Source organism: Halichoerus grypus, chromosome 9 (genome assembly GCF_964656455.1).
Source record: "Halichoerus grypus chromosome 9, mHalGry1.hap1.1, whole genome shotgun sequence".
Classification (NCBI taxonomy): Eukaryota; Metazoa; Chordata; class Mammalia; order Carnivora; family Phocidae; genus Halichoerus; species Halichoerus grypus.
This window is the reverse complement of record NC_135720.1, coordinates 83,786,370-83,809,924: the sequence shown is the minus strand read 5'-3', so window position 1 is coordinate 83,809,924 and position 23,555 is coordinate 83,786,370. Positions and strand designations below refer to the sequence as shown.

General features: G+C 39.1%; 1 protein-coding gene across 2 annotated transcripts; it reads left to right on the top strand.

The window, feature by feature from the left end:
- Nucleotides 1-1,048: 1,048 nt before the first annotated feature.
- Nucleotides 1,049-21,687, top strand: OGFRL1 (opioid growth factor receptor like 1). 2 transcript variants are annotated; one of them, XM_036067166.2, is made up of 7 exons: nucleotides 1,049-1,619; nucleotides 6,495-6,581; nucleotides 6,734-6,812; nucleotides 9,784-9,862; nucleotides 9,952-10,018; nucleotides 10,124-10,269; nucleotides 14,512-21,687. In XM_036067166.2, exons 1-7 carry the CDS (start codon nucleotides 1,386-1,388, stop codon nucleotides 15,167-15,169), a joined length of 1,350 nt encoding a protein of 449 aa, XP_035923059.1. In that variant the 5' UTR covers nucleotides 1,049-1,385; the 3' UTR covers nucleotides 15,170-21,687. The 2 variants fall into 2 exon arrangements, with proteins under 2 accessions (XP_035923059.1, XP_035923058.1); XM_036067165.2 differs by having other exon boundaries at nucleotides 6,731-6,812.
- Nucleotides 21,688-23,555: the final 1,868 nt, after the last annotated feature.

Here is a 23,555-nt window from a genome sequence, read left to right as displayed (position 1 = left end):
TTAAAAAGAAACTACAGGGTGCCTGGGTGGCTCAGTCGTTAAGCGTCTGCCTTCGGCTCAGGTCATGATCCCAGGGTCCTGGGATCGAGTCCCACATCGGGCTCCCTCCTGGAGGGGAAGCCTGCTTCTCCCTCTCCCACTCCCGCTGCTTCTGTTCCTGCTCTCACTGTCTCTGTCTCTGTCAAATAAATAAATAAAATCTTAAAAAAAAAAAATAAAAAGAAACTACATATTTCAAGTACACCAATTTATAAGATATATCTAACCTATTTTCTCAGTTCACATTCAACAAATGTGTGCTGAGTACCTACCAAGTTCTGGCATATATACAGACATGACTGCTTTCAGGAGGCTTTCCTTCCAGTTAAAAGGCCATAACACAAAGTTTACAATGGCCACTTTGCTCTGGGCTACTTATTTGATCACGCTATTTTATCTTTAAGTATTTCTATAACACGTTTTCCCTCCTCCTTTCAATTCCAGAACAGACCAAGAGGCCTACGATTCTGAGATTTTAGTCTACTCAGAGCATGGATTTGGAGTGGGTGATAATAAAACAATCCTCAGATCAATGGGGAAGCCTAGCTGTTATTGCTCCTTTTGTTTCAAGAGATATTCGCTCATTAGATGAGGTGACAGATAGCTTTGACTCTATCTCGTCCATGGGGACTCTAGGTGGCTGCCCTAAATACATACATACAGTCGTGGTAGCTGGGATTTTCTGTTTATGTGGTGCCGTCACCATTAGCTTTTGTCTTCTTCTGCTGTGGCTAATTTATCTTTCTCCCGGACCAGCCGGGAGAGGAGGAGGAGGAGGTGTGGACAGGACTCGCCCGCAGACTGTGACACCGCCTTCGATATCACGTCCACCCCAGCCCGCGGCTCCCAGAGCTGGGCGGGACCACTCTTCCCGCTCAGCTGGGAGGAGCCCCAAGCTGGTGGTCCTGCCCCGGGTAGGGGTGGAGAGGGGCGGGTGAACTGCTGACCCCGATCCTCCCCAGGAGACGTCAAAGGCCCAGCGAAGGCAGGCCTTCCGGGGTGGAAAGGGGGCAGTGAGGTGTGTCCCTGAGGCCGCGGGTGCGGGGAGCGGAGGCAGCTCGCTCCCGGGGCTCCGGGCCGGCACCGGCTCCCGCGGGCGGGGAGGAGAAGGAACCAGATGGGCGGGTTCAAGCGTTGGCGGCGGCGGTCCCGGGGCCGCCGGCTCCTCCCCGCGAGTGTGCCTGTCTGCCGCTCGCCGCGCTGAGGCAGTGCGGCGGCGGGCGGGCCGAGGCTGCCGCCCAGCGCCCTCGCCGAGGCCATGCCCGGGCCCTAGCGTGCCTGCCGCAGCCCGCGCCCAGCGCCCCGTCCCGCAGCCCCGTAGCCCCGCGCCCGCCGCCGCCTCTTCAATGGGCAACCTGCTCGGCGGGGTCAGCTTCCGCGAGCCCACCACCGTGGAGGACTGCGACTCCACCTGGCAGACGGACTCGGAGCCCGAGCCCGAGGAGCCGGGGCCGGGCGGCGGCGGCGAGGGCCCGGGACAGGAGCCCGAGCAGCCTGCGCAGCCCCCGGAGCGAGTCGGCGGGCGGCCCCGCGCGGGCACCGCACCGGACGAAGACGCCGAGGCGGCGGGCGCCGAGCAGGTACGCGGCACCGCGGTGGCCTCGGGCTGGGCCAGGGCGCCCCTGCCCCTTGAGGAAGGACGTCGCCGGGGACAGGAGCAAACGCCGAGCGATCCCCGCGCACAGGGGGCCGGGGCGCCGGCGGCTGCTGGTGCTCTGCGGCGGGACCCCTGGGCACCCGCGGCCGTCCCGCCGCCCCGCGGACCCGGGGGGCCTGGCGTGGCCGGGAGCGCCGGAGCCGTCCCCTGCCGGCCTGGGGCCTGTCCGCGGGCACGACGAGGAAGTCCCGCAAGGCAGAACCCAACTTGAATGGGTATTTTCTTTGCCTCTGCAGCGCAGCTGGGTGCTGCGAAGGTGGGGTGGGAGGAACCTGTCTAAAAATAGAGGATTGTGAAAACTGGTCTAGTGCGTGTTACTGGTAAAAATTACCCAGAATAAGGAGGGACTGCAACTAAGGAGCTGCGAGCACTCTCCCCTACAGTAGGGTCTACAGCCATTAAAAGTATTGCGGAAGGTCCCCAACCGAAGTTGAAATGCCACAATTCTTACCCTAACTAAGGCCTTTCAACTGAGGAGTTCAGGGCACTCTTCAAAACTCTTGTATCACCCAGAGACTTGTTGATCCAACTGTGCTTAAATCATTTGCCTAATACAATTTGGAGGAGAGGTTAGTAAAGAGATAAATATCCCTTTTAACCTCTGACGGACTGAAAATAATTCAGAAAACTAAAAAGGAGGAACTGTATAACCAGCCCTCTAAAAGAAGTGCGCATCCTGGAGGTATTTAAGGTTTGGGGTTCTGCATTAGGCCCTCCTCTTTATCAGCTGGGGAAGAATGAGAGTGAGGGAAAAAAACAAAAACAAAAACAAAAAACGGAACCCGAAGTCAAATATGACCACGGGGTGCTTGGCTGGAGTAGAGGAGTCACCACCTAAATATTACAGCTAAGGCTGCCTCATAAATTTGGATGATCATCTCTGTGTAGGTCAGGAGAAAGCAAAGTCCTAGTGCAGGCTCTATGCTAAACATGTTATTTCAGTCACCTGCAATTTCGGGGGTTGGGTGGGAGTTGCTGTTTTTCATCCCCATTTTAGATGAAACTGAGGCTTAGAGAGTTTGAGAAGCTTGCCCAAGAACATCCAGGGAGAGAATGAATGATGCAAACCCAAGTATGTCTGTAACCAATGTAGAACCTTTAACCTGTTGGAATTGTGACTCTCTCTCTGCCCCTTGTGTTCTGGTTTGCTGATGGGTCATTTTGCATTGTGAATTCAACAACCCCCCCCCCCCCCGCCAAAGTATTAGAGGCTGTATGCCAGTTTCCCTTTATCTTGTCTCCCAATTAAGAACTTCTCAGAGAAGTTTGGGATATCAAAAAACACCAGCTTAGATTCAATCCAGCTAACTAGGTCCATCTGTATAAAACAATTTGATAATTAATGTTTCAGTCTGTTAATTGTGACCCCAGAAAATGGTAGACCACAGCAGCCCTCCCTTTTCCCCTTTAATGATTTATTTTTCTTGTTAGTGTCACCATTTCACTTCCTTAAAAAAATCTCCTTTTTAATGTTGCTTTTTGACTCTCAACTCCATTTGTTGCCTCTCCCCATAGTCATTTGCAAGTACTGCTAGAGCTACCTTTAGAATATATCCCAGTCATGACTACTTCTCACATCCTTCATTGCCTTCATTCCTAGTTCAAGTGAATATTTGACAAATGATGGTGCCATCTTACTTGATGGGCAAGTCCGGGGAAAAAGCATCATCAGAGCTTAAATCAAGAATTCTCTTGAATTTTATATCTTATTAGACATCTAAGTGGAATTCCTAACATATCTATGGATGGAGCCTTAGTCCAGGACTGCAATCATCAGCTTCTAAGAATGGTGGTGTACAAAGTCCTGGGAGATATGTGGTCATTAAGGAGTGATGACGAATAAGAACTAAATCCTGGGCACTCCTCAATTTAGAACATATGAAGGGGAGGAGGAGCCAAAGAGAAGGCTGACAAGGGGCAACCAATGAGATAGGAAGAAACCAGGAGAGGTGTGGCACCTGACAGTGTTTCAGGAAGGAGGGAGACAACATTTAACTGGCCAGTGCTGCTGGGAAGTTGCCTGAGTTGAGCACTGAGACATGTTTTGGTGAAAATGGAGATTTCTTAGTGATGTTGAAAAAGCCATTTAGATGGAATGCTGAGGATGAAAGCCTCATTGTGGTGGGTCATCGGAGAAGAGGAGGAGAAGACGGGGGTATGCACAATTCTTTGGTGATATTTTCCTGTAATAGGGAGCAGAGCTATGGATCCGTATTTGAGGGGGGATTTGGTCAAGGAATGTTGTGTATGTTTGTATTAAGATTAGTGATATTACAGCATGTTTGTCTGCTGAGGGGAATGATCCAGAAGAGAGAGAAATTTTGATGATGCAGGAAATAGGAACAATATATTAAGGAAAAAAATCCTTTGCTGAGCAGGTGAAAGGCACAGGATAGGGAATCCAAAAGGAGCAGAAGTTGGAGGAACAAGGTCAGATGCTTGCAGGTTGGTACATTTAGAGGTTGGAGGATGCAGTCATTCTCATGATAATCCTGGGAAATAGGTAGGGGCATGAGTCATTATCTCTGTTTCACAGAAGATAAAACTAAGATTCAGTTAAGTGGTTGGCTTAAGGCCTCACAAATAAGTAGCAGAGTTAAGACAACCCAAGGCTTGGGCTGTTGACATTTTACCAAGGTTCCTATCATGCTCCTTCACTTTTAGTGGAGCTGAAATGGATTCATGCCTAATTAGTTGGACTTGTAGCCCCAAGCCTGGGATTCCAGTTCCTGTGCTCTCACTGAGCTCTGGGGCCTTGTTCAACTTCTCTAAGCCTGGGTTACCTTGTTTCTAAGCTGGAAACACTAATAACTGCCATCCAGGTGTGTGTCATAAGAATCAAATGAAATAATATACATGTAAGTGCTTTGTAAATGGAAAAGTGCTTTCTATACAAATGTAGGATGATGATTCATATGGTTGTAGCTCAGGCTAAATAGATTCAGAAACTTGCTAGGCAGAGCTATTTTGAAACGTGTGGCAAGGACCAGAATTTAAGCTTTTCCTTGCTTATATAACATGACAGAGTAGCTAATGTTAAACATCAGAGAATTTGGTGTTAAAGTAAGTATCTCTATACTTGTAGTAATAGTGAGAATCACACCACTTCAAAAATGTGCGAAAACTGCTTGGAGGATGCTAATCTGTCAACACAGATGGGGGTGGAGGATGATGAGAAAGGGATTGGGAGGGGGGTGAAGCTCTTAATGAACATTCAGACCTAAACTATGTCTTCTCTTTCCTCATTGTCATCTGACTTACTGTCCTTCTGCATGACGCGGGACACAAAGCATTTCCTTATACATTCTAATAGTACGTATAGTTAGAGAATTGAAACTGATTACATTGACCCATATCTTACATTTTAAAAATTATTCATGGTGGTGAGAATTTTTAGAATTTAAATAGTATGAATAAACTACCACATATAAGTTACTACAATCTGAAGTTCATTTGAGAGCTTTTACTACTTTGTGTATATATGTCTTAAATTTGCTGATTTATGTCACCTTGTGTTATCACTGGATTCACAGATTATTCATGCCTCTGTGTACTTGTTATGGTGCTATGAAGGATGGAGTTTAGAAAGCTATTTAGTTTGTTTTAAAAATCCCCCTTTCTTTTTTTTTATTATGTTATGTTAATTACCATACATTACATCATTAGTTTTTGATGTAGTGTTCTATGATTCATTGTTTGCGTATAACACCCAGTGCTCCATTCAGTACGTGCCCTCTTTAATACCCATCACCAGGCTAACCCATCCCTCCACCCCCCTCCACTCTAGAACCCTCAGTTTGTTTCTCAGAGTCCATAGTCTCTCATGGTTCATCTCCCCCTCCGATTTCCCCCCCTTCATTCTTCCCCTCCTGCTATCTTCTTTTTTTTTTAACATATAATGTATTATTTGTTTCAGAGGTACAGGTCTGTGATTCAACAGTCTTACACAATTCACAGCGCTCACCATAGCCCATACCCTCCCCAGTGTCTATTACCCCAGGCACCCCATCCCTCCCACCCCCACCACTCCAGCAACCCTCAGTTTGTTTCCTGAGATTAAGAATTCCTCATATCAGTGAGATCATATGATACATGTCTTTCTCTGATTGACTTATTTCACTCAGCATAATACCCTCCAGTTCTATCCATGTCGTTGCAAATCATTTCATAAGTTTTATTTTCCTTCTAAGTACAGCTAAATGTTGCAAAGTTAATGACAATTTTCTTTGTAGAATTGATTTATTATCTTAACAATTTTTTAGTATTATGTATTCTAAAATAAATTTTGTCATAGAATCACTTGTGTGACCTCTGGTAAAGTAAATGTCTTAAATTCATTTTGAGTTCTATATCTGATGAATATTGATCTAGAACATTTGGCCTCTATAGGTTCTTGGTGAATAATAAAGTTTTTTTATTCAGTAAAATACCTTAGGACAAATGTTATTGGGTTCAAATCAGGCAAATAGAAGGCCAAAAAATGTTGCTAGTAGGCATCATTAAAAGAAAGTTTCTAGAGCTCTGGATGGAACAAGGTTAACCATGGCCTCGTGGTTGTTGGGACTGAGTGATGAGTACTCAGGGCTTACTATAATACTATGCCTGCTGTGGAGTAAGTTATAAACTCTCCTTAATAAAAAGTTGAGTAATTAAAAAAAAAATTCTAATATTGTCATTATTCTGAACAGCTTATTACCTTTCAGGCTTTTCTTACAGATGTTCATTATTTTAAGTGTTCTAGAAATTTCTCAGATTATCTTCCTTCACCATGTAAATGGAATTTCACTTTTTATTTTAGGGTGGTGATGCCACTGAAGCAACTGCCAAACCAAAGAGAAGCTTTTATGCTGCGAGGGATCTGTACAAATATCGACATCAGTACCCAGTAAGAGTATAGAATGTTTTTTCTAAAATGTAAAATATTTCCCTTCTGTTTTTCTTATTTTGTGGTGCTAGTAAGCAAACATGCAAGAAGAGTCCTGTGCCTTTTTTATATGTCCATATGCTGGAGATTGACTTATTTTTTTCCTTTAGCAGAACTTCAAAGATATCCGATATCAAAATGACTTGAGCAATCTTCGTTTTTATAAGAATAAAATTCCATTTAAGCCAGATGGTGAGTAATCTGCTATCCTGGTAAAAAGCAAACTTTAAATAATAACATATACCTAGTTGTTCTTTGTATATTCTGTGGTCAGTACCTTTTTAATGCATTTGTTCATTGACTGGCTTTACTTTGGTCTGTAGTCTAATGTGTCCCCAAAATCCTAGACTCTAGAGTTGTGAACATCCACTTGGCAATTTCTGGAGGAATAACTGTGAATTAGCAATACCTTCCCACCACTTGTTCATGGTGGCTATTATATTAAAGAAAGTGGGGGCCACTTCTGTGAGAGGCAAAGAGATAAGATAAATTTACAGAATCATAGATATTAGATTACTAAGAAACTTTAGAGGAAATCAAATTAATCTTCCTCATTTTAAAGATGAGGTTACTGGGTTTTAAAGCTTGAACGACTGACTTGTCTGATCACTCGACTGTAGAGTTGGGTCTAGGATCCAGAGTTTAGTATTCCTTTCACCACACCATACCCCCAAATTATTTAGAACATAATTGAAAAGTAATGTTTATATTAGAATTATCTTTCCTGTTGATTTTCAGAATCAGGGGTCAGGGAGCTCCAGCAGTCCCAGTTCAGTGTTCCAATATCCTGGGAAGGGAACTCCAGAGACAGTAGATCTCCATTCAACTCTGCCAAATAAACTGCCTCCTCCTTCACAACTGTACAAAACTGCCCTCATCGGATCTTTTCTAAGATTCTCTCTCTATAGGGAGAGGATGCATCCACTATGGTAATACGCATATTTCACTGAGGCACCATGCTGTGGTTCATGATGGGCATCCTAATTTTATCTAGGTCAAACCAGCCAAGTTGGCGTCTCTCCTTCTCGCCCTTATCTCTGTGAGGTGACCAGATGGCCCTGGCTTCTGCTCTTTGTTCTTAGTGGAAACTGAGCCATATCCACAGCCATGTGAGTCAGGGAATGAGGGTCATAGATTGCAAAGCTTTCCAAGTAGCAGGACTACATTCTTTGGTGAACTAACTGGATGAAGGCTGTCTGAAGGCTAGGTGGAGTGCTGGGAGGAGGAATTCCTCTACTGTGTACGGAGAGATATGACAGTTGGGAGTTTGGACTTAAGAACATTGTTGCAATGGCCAGATTGTGTCCCCAAAATCTGCTCTGATTTAGGAGGAAACATCTGGATAAAAATGCTCTGTTGTATTTACTAATGATAGAAACACACCACTTTATTTACTAATTAAAATAATATTAATTAAATTATTAGGGTTTTTTTTAGGACCTGGGACAAGAAAACCTTTTGAAGAAATGCGATGATAGATTAATTTGACTCTGACTTGAATTTAATAAAATTTACCTAAAGGAATGCCTTTAAATATTAAAAACATTGAGCATGACAGTATGTAACTGAATTATTTTTTTATTTCTAGTAGTGAATTTATTTTTGAGGTAGTAATTTAAAGTAATAACTTCAAGCACTGCATTAATTTTTTGTAATCTTTACCACAAAATTTATTTTGAAATCTTATAGGGTTGGTAGGGGTCAGGAGTTTTATCTAAGGTCACATAAAATGTTATTCTAGTTTATTATATAAATTACATAAACTCACCCAATTTCCTCCCCAGTATGTGTACACGTGCACATATCCTTCCCCCCTCCACACACACAAACACTTGCCAATAAGCATAAGCCTGCAATGATGTATTTTAATTATTAAGCAGGAGGAGGGGTAGTGGGAAGGGAAATCATGGGGTAAATGGTTTTAAAATGCTGATAGGGCCAACAGGATGATTCAAAAACAACTTTTTACTCAACCTTCCAAGAGTAGACTTCTACTACAAACTGGTGATCTGTGGTGGAAACAAGAATGAGATCAATTATGTTTAGAGAAATATGTTGTGTTTTTTTCTGTAAAATTGACTAAATGGCCACATAGTCAAATGTGCGGACCTAGACAGAATTAGAGAAGCAGGACGGTTTTGTTCTACAATTGGCCCTTGAACGGTGTAGGGGCAACGGGCCCTAACCCCTGTGCAGTCAGAAATCCATGTGTAACTTTTGACTGCCCCAAAACTTAACTGCTAATAGCCTCCTGTTGACTGGAAGCTTTACCAGTGGCATAAATAGTTGATTAACATATATTTTGTATGTGATAGGCATTATGTACTGTATTCTTACCAAAAAAGTTCAAACTCAATGTTGTTCAAGGGTCAGCTGTAATAAGTTCTTATGGGGAAACAGTAGGATGTGGTAAAGAGGGCTTAGTTTTTGCAACCAGAAAGACCTATATTCTACTCCTAGATTTATTCTTTTGTTAGTGTGTGACTTTGAATAAATCATACAATGTCCTCATTAGTAAAATGGGGATGGTAGCACTGGCTTGGGAGAGTTCTGTGAAGATTAAGCTGGACGATGTATACTGTGTGTAAAATGGGTCCTTTTTCTTCTGTTTTTCCTTCCTCTCTTTCCTTCTCCTTTTTCATGCTTTTCTCCCTCTCTTTCTGTTCTCTCACCTTTCTTTTATTCCTTTCTTTTTCCCTGGGCTACATTTCATTTTGATCCCATCTTGTATTTAAAGAACTAAAAAAATAAATAAATAAAATAAAGAACTTAGGACCATCTAGGGCAGGGGTTGGCAAACTTTTTCTGTCCAGGGCCAGATAGTAAATATTTTCAGCCGTGTGGGCCATGTAGTCTCTGTTGCAATGTGCATGGCTGTGTTCCAATAAAACTTTATTTCTAAAACAAATGGCATAGTTTGTCAACTGCTTTAGAGTAACCCTGTCTGATAGAACTTTCTGTGACTTGAGGTGCCACTGAGTTTTGAAAAATTAGGCCTATTACATAACTGAGCATATGGCATAGGGTATTCATCTTGGCATAATTTTTGTGTGCTATTACTAAATGTCAGAGGTTTTAATATAAAGATTAAGTGGTTAAATGTGAAAGTGCCTTCAACAATGTCTTAAATGTCTGGCTCATTTTCTAAATATTTACTACTTAGGTGTTTACATTGAAGAAGTTCTAAATAAGTGGAAAGGAGATTATGAAAAGCTGGAGCACAACCACACTTATATTCAATGGTCAGTTAACATTTCTGTATCTTGAACCGTGTCTATTTAATCATGTATGTTTTCCAGATAACATTAATATTTATTTTTCTAAAAAATAGGCTTTTCCCCCTGAGAGAACAAGGCTTGAACTTTTATGCTAAAGAATTAACTACATATGAAATTGAGGTAATGCAAGCTCATTTCATTTTATAGGAGATGGCCAGATAGTATTGCTATTTTATTGTCCTAGTAACTACCGAATCATTTCAGCTGACTTTTTCCCCCCCTTAGGAATTCAAAAAAACAAAAGAAGCAATTAAAAGATTCCTCCTGGCTTATAAGATGATGTTAGAATTTTTTGGAATAAAACTGGTTGATAAAACTGGAAATGTTGCTCGGGCTGTTAACTGGCAGGAAAGGTTTCAGCATCTGAATGAGTAAGTAAAGCCCCCGCAGTGCATCAGGGGCCAGCATGTTATTTTTTCTGGGTTGGAATTCTCTGTGGAACATAGGAACAACTGGTAGATGGACCCAGGAATTTGAATTCAAAAGCTAGTCTGAAATGCATTTTATTCCTTGTTCTATGTTCTAAAGCACAACAAAACAACAAGAAAGAATGAAATTGCAGGTAGGAATAAAGCCATTCCTCTTCAGAGCTGTTTCTTCCTGAAACCTGTCTACTGCCCAGGCCAAGTGTGGCCTCTCTCCCTCTTTATACCATGGTTCTTGGCATTTATACTTATTTCTTGTATCGTTTTCCACATCCCCTCTGCTAGGTTGTGAGCTTCTTTCAGCACAGTCTGTTCGTCGAGCATGGTACCTTGTTAGATTAAATCCATAAATTAGGCCTATGACATATAAAAATCATTTTATAAGACTGAGATGTGCCTGTACATTTCTAAAAAAGAGGGAAAATTAGAATTTTCATTATTTAGGTAAAAAACAAAAGCCCACTTTTGCTTACTAAATCCTAAAACCTGTGAAGAAAATTTAACATGGTTTATTTGGAATTGATTTGCTGTATTCTTTTGCCTGGATATTTATAACTTTCATTAATACTTATAGCCAAAGTTTATTTTTCTTATTGTTTTCTTTGTATGCAAACTGATTTTTTTTCTTTTTAATTATAGGGTGACTTATGAATGCTGGACCATAAAACCAACAACTTTAAAGCATTTTTTTTTTTTTTAGCACATTATGATTAGCTGAGCTGGGCAAGTACCAAGAAAAAAAGTAACCTAAGAAATTTTTCTTTGCCCAACAGTTTTGAGCATCAGTTAACTGAATTTTTTGGTATTTTTCTAGAACTTTCATCTTGCTTTCCTAAAATGAGTATAAGTATTAATGTTTAAGCCTTCTTTTTACTTTATTAGTCACAGTCAACACTATTAAAATGGTAGCTTATACTAAAACACTGAAGATATGGGCATAAAGCTTTATGATCCTGACTAGAAGACCCATTAACTCATAACTCAAGTTAAATTTGATTTATATAGGGCACTTACAACAGAAGCATATATACCTCTGCCTAAGCAATGTGGGTAGCTGTCTCTGGACAGAGTTTCTAAGCATTTCTGACATACTGTCAACGAAAGCTATATGCAAGTAGCCTACTGACATGAAGGACGGCAGCATGACTATCATTTTAGAGAATCACCGTCTCCAACTTCTTGGAATAGCAATCTTATTTAGTAAGTGTTTGTTGAACGAACAAACAATGAACAAAAGACGTTTGCCAGTTTAAATTCTCCCTGGGGTTTTATTTTCAGATCCTCTAACTGATAGCTGGAAACAGAACCCTTCTGAAAGTTTTAATTAAAATGATCTCCTGGCTTGGGTCAGGGGAAGGGAGCCTGAATTAACCATCACATTCCCTCGCCCCATTCAGATCCTTTTCTTTCTACCGCCCACTGTCTCTCGTTTTCCTTTCCCTGGGTATTGCACAGAGCTTTTATTTGTGTTTTAATCTGTGTGACATCTTGAGTTTCTTAGAGTAGGCAGGAAACTCAATATATTTATAGTAGCCCAGCAGCCAAAAAAGTATTGAATGAAAGTGAAATGAAGTAACGTTCAGTGAACAAGTGACCATGACTAAAAAAAGTGAAATATTTTGAAACACGGGAGTACAAATATATAGACCAACCACTCAGATGTATTTCCAGTTTTATTTGTAATCACCTTAGATTATGGAGCCATACTTTAGACTCTGGAATTGCTTCTCACTTTTATTTTCTACCTCCTGGTTCTTGCTTTGTGTTCTCTCTTCACCTACCTGGTCTTCCCGACACCTGTGGTCCTATTTACCACCCTTACTTCTGTCGGGAAGCCCAGCTTCTCTTTTATCTGCTGTGCAACCCCAGAGACCGCTGATAACATTAGGAGGGTTTTAGCTGTTCTCTTCCATTTTGTCTTTATTTGTCATATTTATTTCAAATCATACTGAAGCACTCAATTTCTCTCTTGTATACTTCTGTTCCATAATCCTCATTTTCATTCTCTTCAACCCAAGTGTTTGTCCTTTTCTACTGTTACATAAGTATTTTACATCGGAGAGTATATAGACATAAGTATTTTTTTTTTTTTTTTTTTTAAGATTTTATTTATTTATTTGAGAGAGAGAATGAGAGACAGAGAGCATGAGAGGGGGGAGGGTCAGAGGGAGAAGCAGACTCCCTGCCGAGCAGGGAGCCCGATGCGGGACTCGATCCCGGGACTCCAGGATCATGACCTGAGCCGAAGGCAGTCGCTTAACCAACTGAGCCACCCAGGCGCCCTGTTACATAAGTATTTTACATCGGAGGGTATATAGATACAGATACACGTGCACAGAACTTTCATCTTGGCCATTCATCTAAGACTGGGTATGTGCAGTTGAGCTGGTGGCAATAGAGTAAATTTTGTTGGATCAGGTAACTCATCTTTGGGATTTTTAAAGAAAAATATTCCCCCCACTTTTCCATACATCTCCTTCTCAGATTTATGAAGCAGATGTTGCTCAAGGATTTTATCACTAAGTTTTTGGAGAAGAGAAACTCCATACTAACCTAACACTAAGTCAGCTCTGCTGCTAATGGCACATGGTCTTAACCTCATTCAAATTCATGTTGTCTTAGAAGACTCTTACTTCCTAACTGTTAAAAAATACAGATTCATAAGACACAAACATACCTGCTATGTTTTACCCTTTGGCCTCAAAGAGTCGAATATGAGGATAATACTTTCGTGGTAAACATCCAGAAGAACAGGGATGATGAAACTGCTGGACTTGTCTTTTCCAAGATTTGGCTAGCCTGAATCATAAAGGTTTTTGTTTTGTCCAGATAAGCTTTCCTGTTAAAATGTAAGACTGTGGAACCATCCCCTTCTGTCCCTCAGGTAATTCAGCATCCTTCTTCACTTTTCCCAAATAATTTGCTAGCTCTTCGTAAGTGAAACCAAAGCAGGTGTATGCATTGCTTGTATAAAGTTCAATGTCCGGTGTATAAAACAGGTTTTAGGAAGTTAGAAATAAGTGGTGGTTACGGTTGTGTATCAGTATAGGGTAAACAAATACCTGGGCTGTTGATGATCCATGATTAATACGTGCAGCTGAAGAAGCCTTGTGGATGCAGCCAGGTATTTGTAATAAGGCAACTAGAGCCCGGTGTTGTAGGGCAGAGATATTATGAATTGTGAGAGATGGAGGCTTGGAAAGCCTTCACCTGATAAAGGCCTTACTTTGGGGACAGAGAAGAAGTTTGTGCAATTTGGGGAAAAAGGCTTCTTTGGAGTCCATGCCATTAGAAGCAAAATTTAAAATACTCCGATTGGGGAAAAAGGAGAGAGAGGCCACGGATGGAAGACAATTAGGTGATTAAGTTGGGAGAGGTACATAGAGGTGGCCCTTAGTACCGTATTTAAATAATAACAATAACAATGTGAATTTTAAATAGTATCTAGTATTTTTTGAATTCTACATGCCCTGCATATGTCTCAACTCATTTTGATTCTTATAACAGTCCAGTAAGATGGGCCATTTCCCCTATTTTACAGATGAGGATACTCAGTCAGAGAGAGATACCGTATCTTCACATAGCTGTGGGTGGTAAAGCCATGGTGCGAACTCAGGTGTGACTCCAAAGCCCATGCTCCTAACTATGTTCCGCTAAAGAAGTCAGTTTTGCATCCTTTGTCAGATTGTTCTAGCAAGGTAGAGTGGTTTTTGCTGCTTTCCTTGTAAGTTGGCTAAAATGGTGGATTTTGCTGACACTGTGAATCATACCTTCAGCTGATGGCTAATGTTGCATTTATGTTTGGTACCAGTTACCTGTGGTGGGCACAATACAGTTGGTGTTGTTGCAAATAAATGCTCCAGGAGATCACATCCTCAGTGTATACTTAATAAACAACAATTCAACATCAGTGGGAATCAATTTTAGATCTAAATATTTTTCAAATATGCAGAACTAAAGCAACAAGGGGAATTTATATTATATATTTGAATTTCACATAGATTGGCATTACATTGAAGTATAAGGTTTTAATAACGTCTGATTTATTCTTCCCATGGTGTCTAATACGACTTTCAGTAAAGTCATTGTTCAGTTAAAAAATATTTTTCCAGTACTTTTCTTTCCCCTGCTTTCCTTCACCTGATTTCCACACCCCCCCCCAACATTTTATTCAATCCTCTCTTTCAGGTCCCAGCACAACTATTTACGAATCACTCGTATTCTTAAAAGCCTCGGTGAGCTTGGATATGAAAGTTTTAAATCTCCTCTTGTAAAATTTATTCTTCATGAAGCTCTTGTGGAAAATACTATTCCCAATATTAAACAGAGTGCTCTGGAGTATTTTGTTTATACGATTAGAGACAGGAGAGAGAGGAGAAAGCTCCTACGGTTCGCCCAGAAACATTACACGCCTTCAGAGAATTTTATCTGGGGGCCGCCGAGGAAAGAACAGTCAGAAGGAAGCAAAGCCCAGAAAATGCCTGCCCCTCCCGCCTCTGGTCATATCAGTCAAACTTCTATGCACAAAAAATCCAAGGACTCCAAAAATTCCTCCTCAGCTGTTCATTTAAATAGCAAAACGGCGGAAGAAAAAAAGGCAGCACCTGGAGGGCCTGGAGAGGAGACAGACCGGCCAGGCGCCGAGCCCAGCAGTGAAGCTACCAAGCCGGGAAACACAGAGGACGGTAAGGCCGAAAATTCTGACCCGGAAAAAACAGGCACCAATCCCACAGAGAGGAGGGAGAGTGCAGCTCCCCCTGAGACCGAGGAAGAAGGTGAAACTCCTAACAAAGACTGTGAAGATCCTGGACCTGCAGGTTCCCCCGGTGAAGGACAATTACAGTGAAATTACCCGAGAACGCACACCCCAGCGTAGGTAAGCAGGGGGGAGGAACCCTGCAAGGTCTCCTGAAGAACGGAGGGTCACATTGCGAATTTTAGCCATCTATTTGTGATTTCTGTTGTCAACGTTTTGTTGTTGGTTTTTCATTTTGGATGACAATGAATTTAATCTTTAGTAAGAAGTTTTAAGCAAGACCCAATAAAGGAATGTATTCTGTAATGCTTTTAGGGTGTGACTTTTCAAATTCTGTCCATAGTAATTGCTTTTAAATTATTTTCAATGTATCTAGAAATAATCATGTAGTATTTGATATATCAAATAAATTCTTTGGGAGATGCCAGTCTACACGAATAAAAAGCAAGAGGATAAATTTCATTCTGTTGCCATGCTTTTGCCCAATTTATGGATTTATTTCTTAAGCTGGAAAAACAAATGTGGTCGTTTCAGACTTTTTCGGAAAGTAATTTGGACTCGTCACTGCAACACCTCCACATGCTTATTTTTAAATTCTGGTACGTGAAATTTGTGTTCTTGGGGAGCGATCATCTCCTAGCCCATTTCTTGGCCCCACTGTCCTTTCCTCTTTCCGTCTCTCTGCACTTGCCCTCATTTGCCATCTTTGTCAGCCAGCATGTACTTTTCTAGAGTACGTTCAAGTGATCCCCTGTACTGAAATTTAAGTGGAACAGAGGGGGCACTTTCAACTGTACGATAACCAAGAATTTGCTTTTTTTTTAAATAATAAAAATGTTTTTCTATGTTAGATGCTTAAGAACCAATTTTGATGCAAAAGTCCAAGAAAAGGATTTTGCTTTTATGGCTGTTCTATATAAATTTGGTGCTTGTTTCTGAATGCAAATGACTAAAGAATTAAAAAATAAGGAAAGAAATTACTATTTTTAAACAGCATGCTTCTTACACTGGCAACAAGGCAGTGGTCCCTAAATCCTTGACTATCTCAGTGTTCCGTGGGCTATGAAATTAATAAGAGTGCTTAGTCCAGAGTATCTTTAAAAAAGAAAACAATTTGATGTGTCTCTTAAGTTGTCAAACCTTGAAATTGAGAATAGATTTAAAATTCCATATCCTTCGGTTTAGCAAGCCCTTAATGTGTTGATACATTAAGAGCAAGTAATTTTATTTCCTGTACTACTATTACTAATTAATATTACAAATCCGAAAATAATCAGAAATGCTGTGGTGGGAACTTCAAAGCATACATACAAATACAGTTAAAGCAATTAATAGAAAAAAATTTCACTTTCATTTGTGGAGCGGAATTGGCTCTTGTGTATCTCTTGGGCTTTTAGATTCATTTAACCCCCCAAGAATTTTTACTGTGTCCTATTTGTTAGTCATATCATACCATCTTCTGTTACCTTTATGATCAGGGGATTTCCGGCAGAGGATTTCTAGAGACTATATGAACAGTATGCCTTTAGAAATACTTTATTGCTTTGAAGTTTACATGAAACATCACAGTTGCTCAAACTTGACTTTTTAAATATGAATATTATAACCAAGTTGTTTATCATACTCCAATTAATTTGGAGCGTTTTCTTATTTTTGGTTCCCATAATATCCCATTTTTTGCTTTCTATTGTTTTGTGAAGTGAGCATAAAGATTTGGGGAAACAATTCTGCTTTTGCATTTCAATTTCTTTTTTGTATGGACCCTCTAATGTGGTGCTTGTAGCAATGTCCCCATAGAGCTAATAAACAGTTTTCCAGGGTTAGACAGTGAGAGTGGTTGTCACATTGAACCGAACTGTAGGAACATGATTAATTCAAAATATCTTACCAATTTTGAATACATGATAAAGTGGTCAGACTGCTTTCTAAGTGTATAATATTAAAAATTTGTGACCAGATATTAAAATATTAAAAAACAGTGGACAGAGACTAAAATAAATGGATATAATCTGAAATGACTTGGAAACTGTAGTATATCAGAGCCCCTACAAGTAAAAACATTTCATTCAACAATTTAACTTTTAGAATATTATTCCTAATTAGGGTTTTGATTAGATTGTGCCAATTAATTTGAGAATATTTAGTCTCAAGGGAAAACTGCCTGGCTTCCATTTAAAACAGGGGCCTTTTCCCACTATGTCATTTTTAAGATCCATATTCAGATGTAATAGTATGATTCCTCTATTTAATCTGCAAATAATTTATGAGAGAATTCTTCAGTGGAGAACAAGTGAGGGGATGTCATTCCTTCGGCAAATAAAAATTATGAGTGTCTGGAATTTTTTTTCTATAAAGAATACTTTGTACAATTAATAGTTTTTTAACTAAGATCTATAGATATGTATTTATGTGGGTCTTAGATATGAAACAGCCCTCTGGGTTTGACTGTGATGTTTTGTATTTTTAAAAACTACCATATGCTTGCAGAAATTTATTGAGAAGCTGTTTTAAAAATGCGGTGAAGCATGGCCAAATAGCTAGAAACATTATTGAATCTTTGCAAATATATAGACTTTATTGTTGTACCTTGGACCGCGAGGATATAAACATTGGCTATTGATAAAATATTAAATTGCATTTCATGGCAAATAGATGTTATATCGCTTGGTTAGTCTAGTACATTTCTAATATTTTGTGCTTTCATATCTCTAAGGAGATAATATATGTGAAAGTATTTTGAAATACTGTAAAGTGATATATAATTATAAGATATATTTCTGTACAGTAGAGAAAAAGTTTATAACATTAAGAATATTGTATCATTATACAGTTTCATGCTTAATTTCATAAGAAACTCAAAAGAATCATAATAGAAGTGAAAATGTGTCTGCTTTCTCTAATCAGGTCTAATTCTCAGTTCAAAAATTATTTTGAATTTTGGTTTTGAGACTACTTTTTTTTCAGCTTCAAGTAGAAAATAAAATGTATAACTCAGGAGTTACTAGAGAAGTTCCAAGATTTTTTTTGCGAAGTATTAAAAATACAAGTATATGAAAATGTCACTTAACAACCATCGTTTTCATTATGCTTCATATTTTGTTGTATAGAATTACCTACTTTGCTTCTAGCTTTTATGCTTTAATCTGAGTGAAAATATGATCTGGCGAAAAAGGAAAAACAGTGCAAAGTTCTATCTGAGTTGCTCTTTAAAAAACCATTTTAGTAGGTAAATTTCCATATCGAGTGGTCAAAAACTGGTTGAACTGATAGAGACTATTTGGTTAATTGTTTACAGTTAAATTTCCCAAGTTTAAAATAGAATTATGATTGAGTTTATACTCTATTGAGTAAATCAACCAGGTTTTTGTCTTTCTATAATTGAGGTTCTTCTAGAAGTTTTATTTCCTAACCAAAGAAGGACATTCTTGATCTTACTTGAATGTAGTTTCGTCTATGGGTCTCCCATGTCTATTTGGGCTGAGTGGGGATCCTTTGTTATAGGAATGGTTTTGAAGACTTCTAATTTGTTTCCCACTTAGAGAATTCCCCTTTGTCTTTTGCGGTATATGTGTTAAATATAAGGTAGGCTGGAGTTAGAATTGCTAGAATTATTTCAAATGCAGGTATGGTTGTAGAGAATGATGACAGGTAGTCATCATAGTATGGGTCAATCAGAGTCAATGTAGGATCTAGAAAATTAGGAGTTACATATTTTGGCTTCTTTCAGCTTTGAATTCTGTAGTGTTTATGACATGAACAGATTTGTGTGGGTAATCTCTAGGGTGACAATGAGTACTAGCCTGCCTCCTTCCCTGTTCTAGTTATCCAGCCCACCCAGCAGATTGTGTTCAGGGACAGGCTGTGTTTTTAGAAATCCCTTATTACTGAAGTTAATAATAATATAGTTATAAATATGAATGCCTGGAGGTGTCCAGATGTGCCTTAACTAATGTAAATGGTTTTCATTCAGAAGTTTAAATTTTTACTCCATTGTAAAATCTTGTCATGAGGAACTTTCCAAACCATGAATATCAGTTATTTTAATGAATTTACCTTGGTGCTTTTTCATTTTGGAGAAATTTCCCTTTGTGACAATAGCATTAGTTCATAAGGAAGTGTACTTGCCACAGTGTTCAACAATGTGTTATATTTGACAAAAAGTGTCTATGGTAAGAAAGATTAACTACATTGGTACATTTATTTATGCTCTTCCTTGATTTTGCTACATGCTATGATTTTCATTTTAAACATTTCTCAGTTACTACAAGCAATATTTATCTGTATTTTACTCTCTTCTTAGCTGCAGATGGATGCAGAAAATGGAATTCTATTAGAGGCTTATTTAAAAGTTTAATTCCAGTAAATGGTTAGAGGAATCTGAAATTAATTTTCTTATTAGAAACATTTAAAAAGCACTGTTTTTGCTTTTTTTCCTAGATTAGAATATTTTTTGTCATCTGCTCTTTTCCTGATCTGTTGAGAATTATTGTTTTAGTTATTTGTGGGGAAATCGCTTCTTAATATGTTTGTTGCTTGAATTAAAGTTTTCATATGGAGGATACAATTAAGTGCTTTGTTTTATGGCTCAAACTATGCCTGGAAGTAGAGTTGAGAATGGGGACTAAGAATCAGGTGGGCGGGCATCTTGGTCAAGTGGAGCCGACACTGGGTTCCAGTCTCTCCAAAGGCATGATGGGTCCTCAGAGCTTCCTCTGAATCATGAGGGTGTTGAGCCCCATTATCCCTGACTTCTGAAGAAGGTGGATTGCCTTGGACCCCATACACAATTTTAATAGGTATCAATTTTCACAAAATATCTGTTATAATTTGCTACCCTTTTGTAGTTGTTTAGGAAATTGTGAGCAATTAGACACCTGCTATGTAAATTGTAGCTGAATCTTTATCTTGGGAAACATTGAAATACCATTTCTGCCCACCCCTCCTCCCAGTTCTTCAATCAAAAATTCTTTTGAGTTGTTCTTTCATAGGTAAATATTAAAAAGTTTTTATAAAATGACTCAGTGTATTTTAAAAATGAACTGAAAGGGAAAAGACATTGATGCCTACTTGTTACGCTGAAAGACCTTGTTAAAAAAAAAAATCAGAAACCTTATGAAAATATATTTAAGCTATGAAATTTATCATATTTTCGTTTTTAAATTATAGCAGAGTTTATGGAACAGTTTACTTTTTAAATTATAGCAGAGTTTATGGAACAATTTACAGTTACATTACAGAGAGATTAGTTATATAATAATCTTGGTCCTAAGAAATGTTCAAGTTCTGTACTCATTGGTCAAATGGGCATTATTTTTTTCAGTGCTAAGAGATTTAGTTTCAGGTGAAGAAAAGGAAAACACAAATGGAACAAAAGATTAGAAACAGTAACAAGAAACTTACCACAGAAATAAAGATATAACCAATGATGTGTTTGTACAAGTGACAGAATTGTTGGGAGCAGATGAGGAATGATCTGTAAAAGCTTTATGGTGGGGATATGATTTCAGAATTAGCTCTATGTTATTTGTGCCTAGGAGGTTAGGGATTGGTGTGCAAACAGAATCCCATTAATACTCTCATCTGAACCATGATTTCTGCCTACTCCACAGTAGACTGAAACCTTTCAGTAGATAGAAGTAGGCAAATAATCAGATACTAAGTTTAATTTCTTTGCCAGTGTGTTTCAATAGTTGGTGGTTTTACTAACCAGAAATTAAACTGAGGGACTGGCTGAGATAAGATTCAGTAATAAGGTTGTCTAGAAATGAAGTAACCATCTCCCATAAAAGAGTTGACGGCATATTAATTGTGCGGCGTTACAATTAAGAGATGAGAGCAAAGCATTAGCTTATCATTTGATACGTGGTTTTTTTTTTTCATTTTTATAAAAAGACCATTGACTCACTTTTCCTATATAAGCTATTGGCCTTTCATTAGTATTACCTAAGAAGATAGATGGCCAACTGGGTCCTGGCACTATTTTCACTTTGGAAACTACTGTGTCCTTTGTATGTTAAGTATTTCAGGAAAATGGGTAGGATTCTGAAAAAGCTGTGTGTTTTACTTCCCACGTAAGCTCTCGCTGTCCAGCAGCCACCGGTTCTTCTCTGTGCTCTGTATTCTACTGCAGTATGAATTACAGGATGCTGTGCATGTCTGTTAGTACCAATACCATGTGTGTGTGGTAGGAGTTGTAACCAGTTTCTGGATCTGTATGGTACTATGAAACACTTATTTTATAATTCTATAACTTGTATGGCAGTGTTATGCCACAAATGTATAAAGAACAATAGTTTCTGTTGCTTACTGCTATATTTTAAAATATTGTTTCTGAAATAATATATTTAGAGTTCCTTTAGAGTAATTATTTTTAAAAACTATTGCCAAATATCCTGTAAAATGAACAAAAGCCACTTCATCTTGGTTAATATTTTAGCATTATGTTAGAGTACATTATCTTGATTTTGCATGATTAAAATATTTTTGAAGAGCTGGAACAAATGACTTGCTGTTTTTCTATGATTAGACATATTTTTATGATTATCATATGAGATCAACATTATTTCCTTTTATGTTGTAAAATAAATATTTGATTTTGAAGGGTGAAATCTTACATGTGAAGTTATTTTTGTTGCAAGATTCTGGAGGGCAGATCGCATGTGTAAATACTTGGATATTTATTGTTTCTTTTTTTTGCTTTTCTCTAATGCAAAGTTTAAAAAGTATATTGAACACAGATAAATGAAAACGAATAATTAATGGAGATGACATTCTTCACTAAAATAGGTCTGATCTTTTTAATAAGAGTGTAGTTGACACACAAGTTCACATTAGTTTCAGGTGTACAACAGAGTGATTCAGTTTCTCTATATGTCATGCCCAGATCATTACAAGCATAGCCACCAGCCGTCACCCTACAAAGCTGTTACAATAGCATTGTAATAAGTCAAATGTTTGACTAAGAGAAATGCAGTTGTGAGTTGAAAGGGAAGAGGTTGCTCTAGATATCATGGGACTGTGTGGCTGAGGATAAAGAGGGGCTTGGCTGGACTGATCTAGATAGGCAGGAAAAGAGAGGACAAAAGAACTAAGAATAGACTGTGGTAAGAGTCAGAATGAAATGACATTGCGCATAATTGAGAAACTGTTAGAGAGGGAAAAAATAACAGCCACAGTGGTGAGTGAGCATGATTTTTAACTGCAGCCTTTGGGATGAATTGTTTAGGAGAGGAATGCACGCAATTACTGTCATGAGAGAAGAATGGGCACATTGTGGTGATAGAAAATGGAAAAGTTTTCCCCAAATGTTGAATGTCTGTAGGCAATGTAAAATCCTAAGAGATTGGAGATTCTCAGTATAGTGAGAAATTCAAGACTGAGTCTGCATTTCTTTAAGAGCATAAAATTTAATATGGGAGAGAATTTGGAAAAAAAAAATTATAATGTGTTCCTTATTTTAAACCTCAAGTGGATGCAAAGCAGGCAAGCTGGTGTTCCAGGGAGGGAAGGAAATCCCAGCCTGGATAAAAGTAATCATGGGCAGTTTGGCTTCTTGTAGGTGATTTTATGCTTTGGCGATTGTGACTAAGGGGCTGAACTGACAGAGGGAACATCTAAGGATTATCCTGCCCTTGGGATTATCCCTGAGAAAATGTTGGATTAATTGGAAGAGCATTTAAAAATAGGTTACTAAACTGGGGCGCCTGGGTGGCTCAGTTGTTAAGCATCTGCCTTCAGCTCAGGTCATGATCCCAGGGTCCTGGGATCGAGCCCCGCATCAGGCTCCCTGCTCCGCAGGAAGCCTGCTTCTCCCTCTCCCACTCCCCCTGCTTGTGTTCCCTCTCTCGCTGTGCCTCTCTCTGTCAAATAAATAAATAAAATCTTTAAAAAAAAAAAATAGGTTACTAAAGACAGAGATTAGAGAGCCAGCATGGATTTGACTTAACTACTCAGGAGGACTGGGTTTATTAAGTAATTTTGCTAATAGCTAATACTAGTTACCATTCTACTATTTTTATAACCTTGGTGTATACTTAACACTACCAGTGAATATATAAATATTTTCTTCTCAGATAGTATATAACATTTTTGTTGTGATTGAAATAGCCTGTTTTCTCAACTCTCAGCTTTGGAAAAGGAAGATTTTAGAGGAAGAAGAATAAACAAAGAAGTGGTAGATGATGTGAACCAAATGAGATCTGACAGCTTACCTTAGAAAGCTGAGCTTGTCTGAGATCTTTGAATGGATAATTTGACTCTTGTCAGAAAGAGAAGTTCAAGAAAAAGCCCAGAAGGAGTAAAAAGTGAGGGCAAAGAGGTATTTTGTTTAATGGAGCAGAGCTGACTTTCAGGCAAGAGACTTGGATCCACATGGCAAAACCATCACTTATAGTTCGCTGTGTGGCTTTGGACAAGTCATGTAAATTCTCAGGGTCTTTGGTCTCTCATTGGTAATAATATCTATTTTGTGAGTTTC